This window comes from Dreissena polymorpha, chromosome 15 (genome assembly GCF_020536995.1).
Source record: "Dreissena polymorpha isolate Duluth1 chromosome 15, UMN_Dpol_1.0, whole genome shotgun sequence".
Classification (NCBI taxonomy): domain Eukaryota; kingdom Metazoa; phylum Mollusca; class Bivalvia; order Myida; family Dreissenidae; genus Dreissena; species Dreissena polymorpha.
The window spans coordinates 16,698,240-16,718,377 of NC_068369.1; the positions used below are offsets into that span (position 1 = coordinate 16,698,240).

Below are 20,138 nucleotides of genomic sequence, written 5' to 3' on the forward strand. Positions count from 1 at the left end.
AAAATGTTGACGACGCACGACGGACGGACGACGGACAAAAGGCGATTCCAAAAGCTCACCATGAGCACGTTGTGCTCAGGTGAGCTAAAAAAGGTAACCCTCGGCAGGAATCGAACCTCTGACCCCTGGTGTCCTGGAGTAAAAAGACTACGACTTAGACCACTCGACCATCCTTACTTATACAATTTCAGACGTATTTTATACTTCATACATTTATAAGCAATCTTCGTAGTTTCCCAAAATGTAACGACAATAACAGAACTATCCAAATTATTAATTCGTTTCGCGTTGCAACGCTTTATAATTTTCGGGTTTTTAAATGGGAAAAAGATGCATATAATGGCTATTTTAGAGCATGGTAAGTGTTCAGTATTACGGTTTCCTCACAAATATAATAACTTAAACGAAAATTTGTGAATCTGAAACAACTTTTTTCGATTTTGTCAATGTACTTAAACGTGAAAAGGCCGCTTTAATCGATGTGCTCCGGCTGCGTTTGCATAAACCGATTTCAACGCCAGCCAAGTAATGTTATACCAAAAATAGTACTATGGGAAAACAGGACTTTCCAGATTGAAATATTGTCATTCAATCAAGGACATTGTGTGTATGTATAGATTTTTTTTAAAAGATGATTACACATATGCGGCCAAAGACCATGGGTGGACATGGTTTTGAAACCATTCGATCAACATTTATGAGAAAATTGTGCTATCGAAATAAGATCATTGAGACCAATAATTTCACGTTAAATAAATAAGCGTCGACCACGGGCGCCCATTTTGTTAAGGACCGGAACCATTTGAGCAGTTTTAACGTAAAGCAACATTTTTTAATTTAGCAGTAATTAATGACACAACATATGTTTCTCATTTAATGTTAATAAAATTGTTGTTATAAGACACAGTGTCATATTAATTTTATACCCATTTACAAATAAAGGTTTCTTAAGATTTACAGTGTTTAAGGTACAATTACATTTTTTTTGCGCCGTAAACCGTTGTTTTAGTGTATATAATATTTACCCCTGGCTTTTGCGTCTGCTAACAAGTATTTGGTGAACGCAATATGACGTTTGTCCTCATTGAGTTTATCAAAGATCATAAATGCTTTTAAATGAGACTATATCGTAATTGTTTAATCAATTTGCAGTGTAGATTAAGTAAATGTCTTATTAAAAAATGATATATAGATAATAACAGGTTACTGTCCCGTCGTTATGTAATATATCAGGCGATGCATAGAATAATATAACGGCGAGGCTTGCCTATATTTGCATGTGGAATCCAAAAAGATATGGATGGTTAAAACGGTTGGGGAACAGAATAATTTGTGTTTGGAATCAGTCATGGATATAAACATGTATTGAATTATAAAATTATTTTCATAATTACAGATGATAAATAGTTGGTGACCAAGTGTTTGATGACAAGAACCAATTTATAGACTAAGACCACTTTGAGTTAATGGCCTGGGAAGTTGCCAAGGGGGCTTCTGAAGGCAGCTGTCGGTTGAAGCAGGTGTCGAATATTGTCGTATAATTATGCAATAGTTTTGACAAAGACGTCTGAGCAATGCCATGCAATAAGAAGAATAACAAGAGCTGTGTTTGTGAAACACACTGCCCCCTACTGCGCCGCGTAGAAGCCATATATTTGACCTTTTACCTTTCACCACTCAAAATGTGCAGCTCCATGAGATACACGTGCATGCCAAATATCAAGTTTCAATATTGCAAAAGTTATGACCAAGGTTTAAGTTTTGGGACAGACACGCACAGTGAAAGACACACACAATGACAGACAGACAGGCAAAACAAATATATTACTCAGATCATTCGATCAGGGGGGCATACAACCAGGATATTGGTAGTTTTTTTTACGAAATCCGCAAGGCGTCAACAAAACTATTTACATCTTGCTATTTTGAGTAACGTAATGAAAATATTATTCTAGTTATTTTGACACAAACAAAATAGCATTGCCGTACAATTTAGAGAAAACTAACGATAGGGTACATTAGGTATTGTTAAAACGAAAATGATGTCTATATATAATCGATATAATCGGAGTGCATGAAAAGGAGAACAGACTGTTGTCAAAAGCATCTAAGGCCGTTGCAACTAATGATATCATAGATGATTTATTAACCGGTGAAAGTCGAGGTAAAACATTACTCAATGGATTTGAAGAGAAAAGGCTGAAAGAGCAGAATGTTGAATTGTATGCTCCTATTCAAAAGGTACCGTCCAAAACATTTGCATATATCTGTAAGGAGACAGTCATTAAAAAGCAGAAAGTGACAAAGATTTTAAAGGCTGACAGAAAGCTAATGCAGAGGCTTTTCAGCGCAGCTAATTTAGGGAGAGCCTTAGAAACAGCATCTGTACTAGAACATGAACTTTCTGATGTGTCATTATCATTTGCAAAGGCTACTGGGAAAATGCATGAAACCAAGAAATCAAACATACTCCAAGTGCTTACAAAAGACAATGATATAGTGAAGTTGTTCCGACTCCGACTGATGGAACATGTGCAACAATTGATGGACGCGCGCTAAGACAGAGTTAAGGTAAGCCTAAGGACTGTCAAACATTTGAACAATATGCAACTGTTTTTGTAAGATCTGTTTTAAGGCATTTCAGAGCAAACACTTCCCGAGTTGCTGTGACTTTTGATCGATACATTAGAAGTAAATCTATCAAAGAAGCAACGAGAGTTAAGAGAAAAGGAAAGCGTCGACCTATAAGGAAGCTCATAACAAGTCCAAAAGTTCCTCTTTCGCAAATATGGGTACAGTATATCACACACGATGACAATAATTCAGACTTGGCTGTATTTCTCTTAAACGAATTGCTAAAACAATCAGAAAATCTTCCAGCAGGATCAACTATAGTTGTAGGAGGTGGATTTCCAGGTGATGTTGATTCAAAGTCGAGTACTTTTGATGCGACAAATCTATGTCTAAATCATGAGGAGGTAGATACGCGGATGACATTGCACTCAAGGGACGCTATTTATAGAGGCTACAAGCGTTTAGAAGTATATTGTAGAGACACTGACGTTCGGCTCTTGTTAATATACCACCTTGTAGCTGACGCCGAGGAAAATATGATATCTGGTACAGGCAAACAAAGAAAATGTTATCATGTGTACTAATAATAACAATAATAATAACTGTACTATTAGGTGACAATGTCAGAAGGAACATTTTGGGGTTTCACGCATTGACAGAATGCGACACCACGTCTATTCTAAATGGAATAAGTAAGAAAACCGCCTTGGTGAAGTATATCGCACAAACTGATATATTGGAGGGTGTTGGTAGAGATGGTGATTCTCTAGCAGTTACTGTGTGCTGTATGGCTGCTGTCAGGACCACCCACCAAACATTGACACATGTAGGTAACGGTTATTTTGGAAAGCCAGGAAGAGTTTGGATTTGTTACCCCCTACAAATAATGCGCTTGAACATCACATAAAAAGGGCTTATTATCAGGCAAAGATATGGCTAAATGCCACAGATAAGGATTTTCAGCCTGATGATCCTCTTGATACTGGCGCATGGAAACTTGCAGAAAATTCATTGAAACCGGTATGGATGAGGAAACCTAAGGTCCCTGCAGCAATAGCTGTCATACCAAGTGTAGAACAGCACGATGTAAGTGCTATCGATCTGACCAAGGATGCTTGTTTGAATGCGCATCTTAAGCGAATGGCTGTTCAAACCCTATATAATTATTGTAAACGATATACATATATTGCCATAGTCATTCGTGTTTTGGAGTGTAATTTATGTTAAATAAATTATCACACAAGACCGACATTATCTTCAGTATGATGATACAGTAGGTCATAATTGTGCATTGAAGTCATATGAACATTTGTTTTATTTTATAAATGGTACTCCAAGATTTTGAAATATATTACTCAATAGATCACTGTTTTGGGTAAAATGATTTGTTTTACATTATTCATATCTATTGCAATTAATACTGATTTAGTGAAGAAATAATAACGTAGCTTGCATGAATATGACATTATAGAACGTACAGTATTAAGAACTTCATTTGAGTATACTATTTGAGCTGAAATCTTTTAAATATATTTATATATAAATATATTAAGACTGTAACGTAGATCACACATGTTTACTTGCAACTATTCTTTAATTGTTAATAGTATCGTAATTGTATTGATAGGATAATGCAGGAATAAATTTGGTTCTTATTATAAAAAGTTGTTATATTATACAACGAAATAAGTTGTACGTCTAAAAATGAACATTGTTTTCTTTTACTTTAGGTAACGTAATTTACAAAGTTAGGAACATTCACTTAAGATACAATATATAAATACTCTTTTCATCATCAAAGTATCCATCTATCATTGAAAAGTTACTTACAAATATATAATACATGGATCTTTGGTTGGTTTCAATTTAGCGATTTAGGTCAAAAGTTCACTTGATGACCTTTGACCTACTTATGAAAAGCAAAAATCAGTTTTAAAAAATGAGATAACCACCTTTAAACATCAAATATAAGTCAGTTCGGGAGTAAAATCAGTAACAGTATCTGATATTTCACAATTTTGGCAATGTTACTTCAATTTTTAAAGCAAAATGCACTCATTGACCTTTTGACCTAATTACAGGGTCGTCTAGCACCCCACAGGATGACATCCTCTCCAGATTAAAAAAAAAATGTATTTGCAATCATTATGACATATAAGGAAGCCATGCCTAAGAAATGCCAACAGATGCAAGATTTCAGGAAATTTTAGGCCAACTATTAATAATTACAATGAGTGCATGACAGATTTTTAAGCTGCTTATGGAGATATGAAATACTTTATCTTTTATTAATAATTAAGCATGTGTTCTTTTTAAAAAATTCCATGTATATTACGCGATTATTGTGCTTCACGCAACGTTAACTTTCATCACAGATCTCAGACCTATTCAAGGATTTATTTTAATACTTTAAGATATCAGCACAAACTGCAAGAAAAACTGTCTTTTAAGCAAGTACCTAACAGTGTGTTTACATTCTGTCCAGCCCGTGTGTAAATCCCTTAAATCGCCCATTTCTGTATACAAAGTTTGCGCATCAATTTCGCTCTTCATTCATTTTGCACATAGGCTATAGCCACAATTGAATTAAAAATTTAAACGGTTAAAATATGAGCCGCTGCATTTAGTTGACTACTTTGGTTCGCCTCTTATAAAAGACTTGCAAAACATAGGTTACTGGTAATAGCCCGACACACTTCTCAATGGTTTATGGCGATTTAGTCCAAAGATAACGAACGTACTTTCATATCAACTCTTACATATGATTATCGAACAATCAGAATGCTTTGAATAGTGTTCAACACTTATATTTGTTAATTATTAAAAGGCTAGGTTCCAAACATGTGCCTGTTCTTCCATCTTTTGACATGGTATTATACAGAAAGTTATATCACAGCATTATATTAACTATGCAATATTATTTATGCCCTTTATATACCTTACGTTTTCTTCATGCACAGATTGGAATGGAACATGACAAATTAATGGCAGATAGAGAATCTGCAAAACCTGCATGCCTTACATGATCAAAATCTTATCAGTTAGTAAACTGTCAGCAATAAATAAGGCGCCCGTCTTTACTAACTTACTATAACTGTTAGAAATCCGCAGGGGTGTGACATGTAAAAACAAGCAAATTCGTTTAATTGATATCGCCCGCAAAAATGCTTCTGGACACACAAGTGTTAAATTTGACACTCAAAAAAGCATTACAAAGGGCCATAACTCCGTAATTAACAGATGATGTACAATGCCATTTGGAGTGCATCATCCTCTTATCCATATATATATACTCATACCAAGTTTCAATAAAATCCGCCAAAGCACTTTCAAGATATGGCTCCGGACACGCACCAAAAAAGCAATTTTTTTCAAGATACAAAGGGCCATAACTTCGTTATTAACAGACGGTGTACAATGCCATTTGGCGTACATCATCCTCTTATCCATATTTACACTCGTACAAAGTTTCAATGAAATCCACAAAAGCACTTCCAAGATATGGCTCCGGACGGACGGACAACGCCAAAACAATATTTCTCCGCCTGTGGCGGGAGATAAAAATCCGAGGGGAGGAAAATCTGTCATCATTTCAAACAACCAGATACGCATAACAGGTTGATAAAGACCTCTTAGAACAGACCTAGAAATAAAAACTTGATTGAACAATAAAACATTTGTTTAAAACTTTATTTACAAAGGAGGCATATTTAACACATTCATTGTAAGTAATCTTATATGAATATGGTCTTTTGTAAATGAGCTAACATTTGTTGATAAAATTGGTACAGGTATATTGCAAATGCACGATTGTCGATTCCTACACCAAACGCCAATTTTACATTGTAATATTTATTCCTTAGTCTTTCTGCAAAGTATGGAATTTCGTGGGTTTTCATTGATGACTAGCAACTCCATAATAGTCGTTGCCAAGCCGGCATCAGTAGTGGAAACCATGTGATCCAAGACATGTTGCCATTCTGTTTAGCCTGATAGCGCCTGGCATCCAGTTGAGAGACCATCCTATGAAAGAAACAAGCATTATGTGACAAATTGAGAGAGCAATATGCCGAGATGATTAAAAGCTTAGTACAACTTACTAAACACTTGCACAAAATTGGACGTTCTTCCAGAACTTTTTATGGAAAAGAAATTATGTTTCAATTGCAATAAAGTTAACAATTAAACAAGGGCTGGTTGTAAAACATGCATGCCCCCCTATATGGGCTGTCGGTTGTGGTGGCAGCCAATATGTGAATACGTTTTTTGGCACTTTAACCTTGACCTTTGACCTGAAAATCAATAGGGGTCATCTGCGAGTCATGATCAATGTACCTATGAAGTTTAATGATCCTAGGCATAAGCGTTCTTGCGTTATCATCCAGAAACCATTTTACTATTTCAGGTCACCGTGACCTTGGCCTAGTGACCTGAAAATCAATAGGGGTCATCTGCGAGTCATGATCAATGTACCTTTGAAGTTTAATGATCCTAGGCATAAGCGTTCTTGAGTTTCATCCAGAAACCATTTTACTATTTCGGGTCACCGTGACCTTTGACCTAGTGACCTGAAAATCAATAGGGGTCAGCTGCGAGTCATGATCAATGTACCTATGAAGTTTCATGATCCTAGGCCTAAGCGTTCTTGAGTTATCATCCGGAAACCATCTGGTGTATGGACGGATGGACATACAGACCGACATGTGCAAAACAATATACCCCCTCTTCATCGAAGGGGGGCATACAAATCCGAAATTCTTGTTCTGGGAACACTGCAACTCCAAAAACTTCTAAATCTTAACAAGTAATTAGTCGATTTAAAGGTTACTGGTATACAAATTACAAGGTGCAATTGGCTAATTTTCCTACATAAGTACAATAATACTTTTTTATTGTATGAATGGGAGTGCCAGGTAAATGTTCAAGTTATATTTTCAGTCTTATTCTGAAAGAGCTCTTGTCAACGGATTGTATGTTTACATTACCCCCAATATGCAAGGCTTTTTTTTTTTTTACCGATATTTGGAAAAGGTTACGAAATCAGAAAACAAGAATCTCAATATCCCTTATGCATTTAACTTTACAAGCCATTAACACTTGTAAAACTATAACCAAACTTACAGAATTTCTGGCCCTGTGTTAACTGGCTACCCAAAGGACCAAAAGCTGACCGACACCAATGGTTGGACTAAAAACCAAAAATAAGGAACACACATCAAATAAACCACAAACACACACTTTCATTTCTAAACAAATTGAAGACAGAATGGTTCATTCTATGAAATTAGAAGGCAATGAGAACAGATACAGTAAACATTTTGAAAAATGTCAAAACGTTACATTAGAAAGATTGCTAGTTTTTGTTTGATTAGATTTTCAATGTTTCCAAAATGGCTGTAATATCCCATTCGCACATTCCTGTCAAACCAGTTTAGTGCACATGTTACCGTGGTATGATGGATATAGTGTCCACCAAGCAAATGGGAGGTCACGGGTTCAATCCTAACTGTGGGGTCGTTCTTAAGATCATCCCCTAAGATGCAAAGTACTGGTCCTAGGCCCAGAAAACTGACTAGTGTTTCAATAACACTCAGGCTTTCGATGCAATCAAGCTAAAACTAGAGCTTTGTCACAGACGTGACGTATACCCCAACCTGGGGCATTGACACAGACTATTTTGCATGCCGTCTTAACAAAACAAGACTATCTAATTTATGGCAATTTTTAAAAATTATGCCATTATTATTTATGGTCAGTTTGACCTTTGCACTCTTGAATTCTTTTGCATAACATGCCGTCAAATGACTGTGAACAAGATTAATGTACAGTCATTTTGAAATCTCACAATGAATGACATAGTTATGGCCCGGACAAGCTCATTTATGGCCATTTTTCACTTTTAAACTCCCAAGTGACCTTGGATATATATTGACAATTCTTTCGAATGACACATTGTCCAAATGATTCATCATTGTGAACAAATGTACCAAGTAATTTTAAAATCTCACAATATATGACATAGTTATGGCTTGGACAAGATTATTTATGGCCATTTTTAACCTTTGAACTTACAATGTGACTGTGACCTTGGAGATATCGATGTAATCATTCACGTGACACACCGTCCAATGATGGTGAACAAATGTACCATATGATTTTAAAATCTCGCAATGAACAACATAATTATGGCCCGGACAAGCTCATTTATGGCCATTTTTGACCTTTGAAAAAACAGTGTGACCTTGACCTTGGAGATATTGATGTAATTCTTTTGCGTGACACACCGTCTAATGATGGTGAACAAATGTTCCAAATGATTTTAAAATCTTGCAATGAACGACATAGTTATTGCACAGACAAGCTCATTTATGGCCATTTTTGATCTTTGAACTCAAAGTGTGACCATGACCTTGGAGATATTGACGTAATTCTTTCGTGCGACACACCGTCCAATGATGGTGAACAAATTTGCCAAATGATTTTTAAATCTCACAATAAATGAGAAAAGTTATGGCCCGGACAAGCATTTGACCTTTGAACTCAAAGTGTAACCTTGACCTTGGAGATATCAATATACTTTTTTCACACGACCCACCGTCCCATGATGGTGAACAAAAGTACTAAGTTATTTTAAAATATAACGATAGATGCCATAGTGATGGTCCGGACAAACTTTCTGTTTAAAACACACTCAAGTCCCCCATGACCTAGTTTTTGACACAGCATGACCCATATTCAAACTTTACTTATACATCATCTAGATAAAACTTATAACCAAGTTTGGTGAAGATCTGATGAAATTTGGGGACAGACCGGCCAACAGACTGTCTGCGAAAGTGACTCCTATATAGCCCCCAATTACCAATGGGGTATAATAAATAGGTTTTAACTAAATGCACATACTTATGCTATAGTGACAAATGCCCGAATTGAATCAGCGGTAGGGGGCAATAGTCGTAGAAATGATTTCATGGCCAATCGCCATGCAAATTTATGTCACCAGACTGGGGATCAAATCATTTTTGATCTTCATACTTGTAGTCTCCAGTTATCTTCTACAACCACGAGATTTTGCATTATAAACAAAGGGATTTACTATTAACCTCATTTCCCCCAGAGAACTGCTTCTTCTTTTTCAACATATCAGTCCTGTTGTTATGAGTCCTACAATTTGAAATAATATTCATAGCTCAAATTAAATGTTGTCAAAGAATTAATTTACTCCATGAATTTAAATTTAATCACATTTGGCAAGGCAATATTAAATTTTGAATATGCTTTGGAGATAAGAATTGATAATCAACCAGAATTATGCAAAATATAGAAACTTTAGAAATTATAAAAATCCTTTATCAAGTCACAAAAACAATTGTTCGTGAAATAAATATGGCGACTTTATCTATTTAATTGAAATAAATGCTAAAGAAAGATCTACCTACTATTTTCCTACCTTCCTAATATTGGGGTTTATTTCTATTTCGTAGCTATCTAGTATTTATTCTTCCTCTATCCTGCTAAACAACACACTTGTGGAAGAATTGCGAAATATGGACTGTCAAGGTCTAGCAAAGTACCAAGGTTTATGCATGAATTTCAGTGATTTGATTTCGTCAATTAAAATATACAGTTTCACATTTCAATAAAACATGAAGTTAATAAGCTTTCCAAGAATGAAAACTTTTAGTCCTTAAGAACATCTTATTGAATACCGACTAGAAATATGGGAATTTTGGGTCACATTAATAGTGACTTCAAATCATAAGTGACATCAGGGTGTAGGAAAACTTGACTTTGAGGGGTCCACACTGAAACGGATGCAAACGCAATGGTTGGTGGGGCTTTATTTTCAATAACTTTTTAAAACAAATTTTTCTTTAGAATTTTTGGAGCATACAAAAACTAATGCTGCTTATGGCGGTGTGAAATACGCAAGAATTACTTATAATTGAATAAGCATTGATTTGTCATTGTCGGCTCGGGTACTACTTTAAAGTATACCCCGGGTACAGTAAATATACTAAAATGTACCCAGGAATTATAATGCTAAATTGTTCGTTGTCCGCTGTTTTAGTTTAAACAATTATTCTCATATTTATGTCAATATTGTGTAAAATGATCTCTATATTATCAAATCATACTACAAAAATGATGTTGAGGCATTTTTTCCGAAGTGAATTCTTATAAAGTTGTTTTATGAAATTGATTTTTTTGGCAGGGAAAAAACTCTGTTACAGTTGAAATTGACCAGATACGTGTTAGTATATTTTCAGAACCCGGGATACATTAAAATATACTTAAAGTACCAGAGATATTTTAAGAAGTACCCGAGCTGACAAAAACCAATAAAGCTTTAATAAGCCCGTGTTCTTGGCCAAAAATTCTATGTGTTCCTGTGCATGGTTTGTTTACTTTTGTGCATGGTTTGTTTACAAGTCTCTCAATCTGTCAAAATTGTGGCACCCATTTAAAAAGTATATAATGATTTATTCTAAAATCTTAAAGATATCAATACAAATTGCAAGCAAAAATGTCTTATGCACTGAAGATTTATGCAAACAGAGATATATAGTCTTTGCTGGTGTGTTTATATTCTGTCAAGCCCATGTGTAAACCCTTATAAGGCCCATTGATCCTGCACACTGGATATTGCATTGTTTAGTTTTCAATATAAAGCGAGAGAAAAGCTTTTTTTTAACTCCAAAAGATATAAAATCCCAAATTCATTTTTACTACAAACATATGCATGTAAATAATATTGTGATTAAGTTTTTCATAGAATGAAGACAAATTGAAATTTATAAGCCTTTCACCAACGAGAAAAACCGCATACTTCATGAAATTAGATGTGGAACACTGAAACAACATTTCACTTTGTTCTATTCATTTATTTAAAGTGAACATGATTTTTAAAGATTTTTATCAATGATTTTACAAAATAGTACAATAACAAACAACACACATCTAGAATGTCTAACGTTGATCCTGGGAAATTGTTTATTTGATGTATTTACATGTAAGACCAATATGGCAAATGACAACGATGATACACTGTGTATCTGGCAACAGTAACAGAAATAAAACATCAACATTCAAGAATAAAACCCTAATTTTTCAATCACAAGTTAGGCTGACATTCCTTCTTCTAACATGATAACTCTTCAGAACTCCGGAGAAATTCATAATGGCATATATATATATATATAATTTAACACTCGAAAATCCATCTATTTTCACTGTGTAAACATATATTTCACTTTATTCTGTAGCATAGGTACGAAGGTACCAGCAAGAATTGAATTTGTCTTCAGAATACAGAAATTGGAAACATTTTCTATAACTTTACTTCCTACAGATCTTTTAAGAAAAATCTGTGCAAGTATTTTCTTTTTTCGATGAATCAAGATTTTCTAAACTTCAACATAACCATGGGTGGTTATATATATACATAGAACTATCCCTGCCTATCAAGAATGATAGTGTGTGGACAAGGGAAAGTAATGCCTCTCCCGATGAAATTCTCAATGTGGATGGAAGTAGTGAATCCTGCCTATTGTTAGGGTTGGATATTGCCTGCCTAGCATTTTGCCTTGTCTTGTCTGCCTAGCATATCACAGATTCCCCGATTTACTATTGCCTGTATCGAAGTGAAAATCAGGGTCAAACATTCAGCAAACATGAAACGGTGGAATGGAAATTTATGGAAAATCGTTAATGTCAATATTCAATAAAACTTTCTCCACATTATTGAGTAAATTGCATGTATCTTTGTTTTCAAGAAATAACTAAAAATTCACTTTATGGGGACATACAGTACTGAATTTATTTCAATTCTAAATCATTAGACTCCAATAAACTTCGTGTTAAATACAATATTAGAGAATTAATCTGTAAAATTCTAAATAAAAATGACTGTAAATCAAATAACATTTGTTGATCAATTTGCGGAAATCAGAATATAGCAGGAATATTTAACTTTGAAAATTAAGTCTGCTATCACGAAATCAGGAATGGATATTTGAAAAGGCATGAAACCAAGAGAGGAGTGAGGGGTTCACATACCAGATACAGAGAAAGAATGGTGATGAGATTCCCGTAGACACTTTTACTGCCAGCTGCTGCCACCGCGACCACCACCACGACCATAACCTGCAATGAAATCATGGTATTTATAACAAAAGTTTACTATTCAAGATCAAGAAAGCTGTACTCTTTAACTTTATTTTAAGCGTAAATCATCAGCATTGAAATATTATTTTAAATAATTTTAGAGCTCACACATTTACATATTTTTGCACAGCACTCTTCATTACAGTGGCCTACTCAGGACACAATTTACTTAGTTGTAAAACATCAAAATAATGGAAAATCTTTTACACTTAACCAAATATGTGCAAATAAACTTAACATGGGACAAATCTCAATATAAATCAAATAACTATTCATGCAGACATCAATTTTCCAAACATCATAAATTACCAAAAAACAGGGGAAAATGCTCAAAGTTTAAAAATTCTACCCACCCTGGCCATATGGTCCAGACGATCCCCTCTGTGAGTAACCTGATCCCCTCATTGGCCCCCCTCCATAGCCCCCTTGATCACCATACCCTGAAACACAGGTAGCAAACATGGTGGTGAAAGAAACTGGCCCATGACTGGGAAATGAAAGAGGGGAATGTAGATGTCATGTTAACATAGTAGTGATACAAACTGGCCGCTTCATTCACATAACTTAGATATAAACAGGAAATTGATGTGAAACAAACTGATGCTAATCTTGCATTACTGGAAAATGAATGAAAAGGGAAAAGATAGAATTCAGCTTTTTTCCTCGAAGCACATTGAAAGGTACCAAAAATTAGTTGAACTTAATAGGGAAACAAACTGGCCACATAATTCACTTGACTGGAAAATGACTAAAAAAACTTCCCTAAAATGTTAATTTGCACAACACAATCAGGAGTGAGATGACATTTATAAACATAATTCATGCCTTGACACCTTTTAGCAGTTAAACAAATTCATGTCCAAAACATAAAGAAAATGTGGAACTATGCTCATTCAATTTTGCCATCTAATACCAAATTATAAACCCACTTCTCTCATCAATGACACAAGTTGGTAAACAACATCATTTGAACAGTCTTTTATAACCATTATAGCAGGGGTTTTCTTAAAACCAGCCCCCCATGTACTGAGGAAAAGAGCACAGGCTTTTAGAGGGTTATAATTGCATATTAAGCATTAAGCTTATTGGACTTCAAAGACGTTAAAGCGAATGTGAAGAAAACAGGTATTGCAAAACTAGTGATAAGAGTGCACATTTCATGAGGAACCACTTTCATTTAAAAGAAATGCATATATATATTATATTCCCACTTGTCTGTCATTTAGAAAGATTTAATAAATGTTTATAAAAATAATCCATTCAAATAAGACTATTATGTTTAGCATTCCCACTTGTCTATTATTTAGAAAGATTTAATAAATGTTTATAAAAATAATCCATTCAAATAAGAGTAGACTTTATGTTAGTATCTTTAAATGCATCAGACAGAAACACTCACACATAATAAAAGTGTTATTTAAACAGCAATAAAAAAATCATTTAAAAACCCTACAGTAAGCACATTGCTAAAGAGAAGTGCGGATATTCATTTAAAAAACTCTTAACAAGGAAAAAATGGAAACTGCAGATAACAAAAATGGAAATTTACATTAGCATTATTTTTTCGCATAAAAATCTGAAATATTCCATCTCTGCATTTCCCATTGGCTTTCAAAGCCCTTTCCTGGCAAAGAAAACATGGAAACAAGGCAAACAATGACCTACCTTGTCCAAACCCAGAACCACCGTAACCTGCAATACAGCATAAAAGCTGTCTGTGAGTTACCTAGGCTACATCGGCGTTACCAATAGCCAAAATAGGGAATGAATTATCTAATTGGCTGCTCAAATGCTTTTTTTTAATAGCAGAATATAACACTGTATATTTTAAGTATTTTGGCTAAAAAATTCAGATTTCATGGCGACAAATTAAGTAAGTCAGGTTATTTGTTATCAGCAATCCAACAATTTACAGAATATGTCTATTTGATCTATCAGTTCATTTCAAGAATAAGAAAACTGCTCAATATGACGTCTGCAAGTCGTCACATGAAACTAATGCCACTACAATCTTACATTTTAAATACTCACATATTCATTCTTGATTTCTGCCCTTAATTAAGAAGTCATTTTTGCAAGACTCAATGTCCAAATTCAACATAATTTTTATTGATTTCAATAATGTCCCAAAAAGGCGCCTATATACTCTGCATTTATTGCACCGATTCATTCTGCTATTTCCCCCACTGATGCCCAACGCCTTACCTCCACCCCTGCCTCCACCACCACCTCCACGACCTCCCCTGCCGCCGCCTGCAAAGCATAGGAGACAAAAAAATGTGGCAGTCGAATTCTCAAGGAATTTTGAGTGTTTTTTTTCTCCAACTGTCTCGTGGACTGTTCACAGAACCCAACCCTCTTAATTGTTGTGTGCAAAATGCGAATTAACATTAACAAAATACTTAATATCTTATACACATTACACTACTTGGTAAATCATGTTACTACTAGAAATGATCATAAGATAACTCCCAACAAAATTTCTAATTTAATGACCCATTCCCCCCAAAAAAGAGGAAAACCCTGGACTTCTTCACTTTTTAAGTATCTTTCCAGAGTATGATAAATGCAGCCACATGTTTATAGTCAATTTCTTTTCCATCATGAACTGGTATATATTTGTCCATCACAAAAGCACAAGTGATATTTTCATGTGTTTACCTCGACCACCAGCCTGCTGGTTCTTTTCTTCGGCTTTCTTCACCTGTACCGAGTGGCCATTCACCTCAAACTCGTGTTTCACTGAAACAGATTTTCATATCTTATAATTAATTCAAGATTGTTGAAGTTTTTTTTGTTAAACTACTAGTTGAGAGTTCAATACAGTAAAAAAATTCCTAGTAATACCACAAAAACTAAACTAGAGCGTATTGACTAGATGCAATTATTGTTCTTCCAAGCTAAGCCAATTGATAACTGATGTTTGTATTAAAAATTAAATATTTGGATTTGTTTTCAAACAACTAAAAAAGTTATAATACTGACTATCACTTGTGTTCTCGCACATTGATTCATTATTTTGACACTTTCTATACTGTATTTTTGAACACGCGACTGCTTTACACCCTATCACTTTATCTATCACGCTTATACAACAGAAACTATTTTCTTTAAAAATGCGCTATACTTACAGACGCATTTATCTGTGGCATCAGTGTCCACAAAGGTGATAAAGCAGAAGGGTTTCTGTTTGCCGGTGTCCTTGTCTGTGACCATGTTGACCTTCTCCACCTCACCCTCCTGACTGAACAGGTTCATGTAGTCGTCCTCTGTGTCTCCGTCCTTCACTCCACCCACAAACAGCTTTTTGGTCGCCTTTGATGACTCTGTTGTGCCGTCAGACTGTGGAACACAAAACTCAGTGAATGCAAGGAATTTCAAAAGATTGTGTCAAAGCTCTTGCTGGAAGTTTCCATGGGTGTAATTGGTGTAGTTTCATACTATCACTTGCATCAAAATCATTCAAGGCAGAAACTATGGAACAGAATAAATTGACAAAGATGGGACATGCCTGCATACAAAAAAATGATAAGATTCTGCTTTGAAAAAAAACTGTGGTTGAACAAATGATCACCATTAAACAAACAAGTGCTTACATTTCTGGGCATGGCTCGCTTGGATTCCACTTCTCTGCCATCAACATTGTGTGGTCTGTGAGCCTGGGCATCTTCTATGCTCTGTGCCTCTTTGTATGTAATAAAACCAAATCCCCTGGACCTGAAAAATATTTTAATGTTTAACGATAAAAGTTAACAGTTGGCACAAAATTTCAAATAACATTTGAGAGCAAAACACAGAATATTGTTTCAAGTTTATGAAAGATATAATTTAAATGGTTACATTATGAACCAACAGTAGTCTCTACTAAGCCAAACAACTATTATTTCTTATAAATCATGCATAAAAATTTCTATGTTAAATACATAAGTCAAACAATATTTCTTTTCCCCTTTTTGGAGTCAATTTAAACTCCCAACACAGAGAGAAAAGGCTATGAATATACTCGATCAAGTTGACAAACCATTTAATTGTACATTTTGTAGCTAACCTTTTTGTTTCTGGATCTTTCATGACAATACAGTCAACAATCTCGCCCCACTGTGAGAAATGTTCTTTTAAACTTTCATCTGTGGTCTCGAAGCTCAATCCTCCGATGAAAAGTTTCCTGAAAGGCTCAGACTCTGGGTCCTTGAAGTAGTCGTTTTGTGACCCCCTGCTGCCGCCGCGACCTCCACCCCTGCCGCCACCTCGGCTCCCTCCACGGCCTCTACCACCTGCAGACACAATAACAACCATTATCATCAGTTTATCATCACAGCATAGAATAATCACTATTATCACCAAAAAATCATTAACATATTACCATTAACATCAGCACATCAAGGAATATCACTGTTTAAATTGCGATGGATTCGCCGGACCATCAAACAAGCAAATTAACAGTCCGCCCAGCATAGATACGCTGGGATTTTTCTCACTCATTTTATTTTTTGTTTAATTCATCCACAATATTTACCTCTGTATCCACTACCACCATCGTATCCTCCCCCACCATAACCGCCCCCGTAGCTGCCACCACCTGAGCTGTAGTCACCACCACCACCTCCGTAACCACCGCCTCCACTGCTGTAACCATTGCCATATGACTGAAATAGACAAGTGTAAAAAATAATGAGTGCTTTTCAACATATATCAGGTAAACTATGGTAAAATTGTGCTTTCATCTTAAGGAGAAAATTACTAGATAGTAACTGTCCCTCAGTACGAAGTTGGTGTCGGGTTGTAACATACATCATCCTGTTATGCATAGTTTGTTTAGTTTGTAATCATTTCAAGCTATGTGAATCTAAACCTACAGTTACAATTAAATAACACTCATCACAAAGCCACAAACTTCAACTGATTTGGTGTTGAGTGATTTCAATAAACAACTTGCATTGTAAGACAACATATTGCAATTGTGGCATCAAAGTGACATGAAAGTGCAAAAAAAAGATCTATGCCAAAGCATAGAAATCAAACAAGAAATTGTGCCCTCCACTACCTTACAATGGAAAACAGCATTTCAATCACTTCAATTTAGGGGTTTGTGTGCTACTTACAAAAGGCCCGACACAAACGGACCCGATCCCAAACCGAAATTGTATTTTATCCCAATTTTATTAATGTCTAACAATGTATGACACTTATTTATACGATTTTAATATAAGTGTCATGATGTGTAAATATTTAATTCTGTTGATGAAAAAATCCAGATTTGGTCCATTGACCATTTCGACGATAAAAATAAAAACTTACCATTAGTCTATATCGATTAAAACAATCCATTTTGACTCCTTTTTTCAATATGACTCGACAAAAAAACTGCATTATATTTTTTGCTAAATCAATATCAATACAATGTTTCACTTCAACGCTCGCACAACAAATTACAAATTTAACTATGTATGAACATGAAAATCGCATAGTTTTAATTGGTAATATTCTACACTAAATAAGTTGACAATTTAATTTACGCAAAACATTGCAGTGTTGAATGTTCCGTTACATGAAATTTAAAAGGATTGTTCATGAAACACTGAAGTTTTAAAATGGGCGCATGCTCGCCATTTTCAGTGCGCACAAGCTAAAACCCAATGCAACACGAGGTCAGAATGCTAAAGCCAATTTATGATCTTTTACGCAACGATCGTTGAAAACAACCATGACGAATGATAAAAATAACGATTTACTAACATTTGGTTATAAAAATATCAAGGTAAAAAGTGTAAAACACAGAAATAAAATATGTTTTACTCACTCCGTAATCCATGATGTTGCCGTGTGTTGCCGGTTGAAATGGAAAGAACCACGTGATGTCAAGACGCGCTATTTTAACCAATGAAACACAAAGGGCGCGTGCCCGAAGTATTCCGGTTTGATCCTGAATTAATGAGATACAAATTCATTCATTGGTCGGAAATTTGCGTTATTTGTCGGAGCGTTGATCGTTAGATCAGCGAAGTAAATGACGGAAATTGCCGATAAGTAATTATTGATCCAGACAAAGGGCGCTCAAATTTGATGAATGGACAAAGAAATGAGTAGCTTTGGGGATGGGAACTGTAACTGGAGTATCCGATTACTCGATAACAGTCTGAAATATTCGGATATGTAAAACACTAAACGAATATTCGATTTTCTTAGAAAATATACATGGCATAAAAGAGAATTAACGCCCAGTGTCAAGTCGCATCATTTCTTAACACGTTTTTTACAGACGACTGGCTTGTATAAGTAAATGTTTCAGCTATTTAACACTACTTGATTCGTGCTAGATCACATCGGGGCCATATGTTAAGCTTTTTCCGCATATTATCGTTGAGCCAGTGTTGTTACCATGTTGAACATGAAAATATCACGTACTTTCTAATGATCTAACTACTTAGAATTAGAGGGAATGTTAAAAGAACAAGATCGGTACAGGTTTGCATCTAGATCTTGTTGAAATTAACTATAAGGTATGAGAAAGAATGACCGTTTTCCTCAATCAAAACCATCAAACACTGATGTCAACGATGGACCAAACGAGACCGATATGTTTTCACCTTTCTTATATTTTTGTTAATTTTAGGGAACGACAGTATCTTTAATGTGTTGGTTTCATGCAAATGATGTCTACGAAGTTTGTTTTGATGGCGATTACATTTTTATTGCACCATCCCTCAACTGACCGTTGAGACATCTCGTGGGATCAGCGCCAAACTATTGTATCTGGTAAAAAAGCGTGCAAAGGATACAGCAGTTTGCACGCAGTCTTCAGTGTGATTTTGACAAGCTGTATTTTAAGCATCGATGGCCACCTGTTATGACTGACAAGTAACTGCTAAGACCTGTCATCTTTGTTAGTAAGTTAATACGCGATACAAATGGCCAGCGGTCATTGCAGACTATCAAAACAAAGCCAACACCGCATCTGATTAAGCCATGTTATGACGTAATCTGCAATATAACTGCCTAGGGGTGATTTTACAGGAATAATGTGAACAATCACAACATCCCAATCACGATGGCTGGTTTATTGAGATATCAATCGACGGAGCTGTTGTTTAAGGGCTTTTAAAAGATTACAGCAAAATGCCTAAATCAGGTGGCGAAAAATGACTTCCCTTATCTTTTAAAAGCTTTATTAAACCTTTTATCACCTTCTATCTTTTTTTCACTGGATGTAGTATTGACATTTAATTTCATCATGAAAAGAAGTATTTTCTTGCATTTTTTTTTACATGGAATTACATTTTTTATGGAAAAAAAATGTTCTTGCAATTATTTTGTTGTTGTTTTTTTTTTGGGGGGGGATAGAATCCCAGCTAATTATTATGACAATTATATAGAATCTGAGAACATTTTGATGACAC

At 35.2% G+C, this 20,138-nt stretch overlaps 1 protein-coding gene across 10 annotated transcripts; it reads right to left on the bottom strand.

Annotated features, from left to right (window-relative positions):
• Positions 1-6,250: 6,250 nt before the first annotated feature.
• On the bottom strand, positions 6,251-18,683 carry LOC127861016 (heterogeneous nuclear ribonucleoprotein A3 homolog 1-like). 10 transcript variants are annotated; one of them, XR_008040020.1, is made up of 13 exons: positions 18,542-18,683; positions 17,258-17,387; positions 16,790-17,015; positions 16,338-16,458; positions 15,873-16,083; positions 15,403-15,483; positions 14,947-14,994; positions 14,407-14,433; positions 13,095-13,181; positions 12,634-12,720; positions 9,678-9,738; positions 7,696-7,762; positions 6,251-6,597 (listed from the first exon to the last, which is right to left on the bottom strand). XR_008040020.1 is itself a non-coding variant. In XM_052399368.1 (11 exons), exons 1-10 carry the CDS (start codon positions 18,551-18,553, stop codon positions 12,677-12,679), a joined length of 987 nt encoding a protein of 328 aa, XP_052255328.1. In that variant the 5' UTR covers positions 18,554-18,683; the 3' UTR covers positions 11,439-12,208; positions 12,634-12,676. The 10 variants fall into 10 exon arrangements, 7 of the variants coding, with proteins under 7 accessions (XP_052255328.1, XP_052255330.1, XP_052255329.1 ...); XR_008040021.1 differs by lacking the exon at positions 13,095-13,181; XM_052399368.1 differs by lacking the exons at positions 6,251-6,597; positions 7,696-7,762; positions 9,678-9,738 and adding an exon at positions 11,439-12,208.
• Between the last annotated feature and the right edge of the window lie 1,455 nt (positions 18,684-20,138).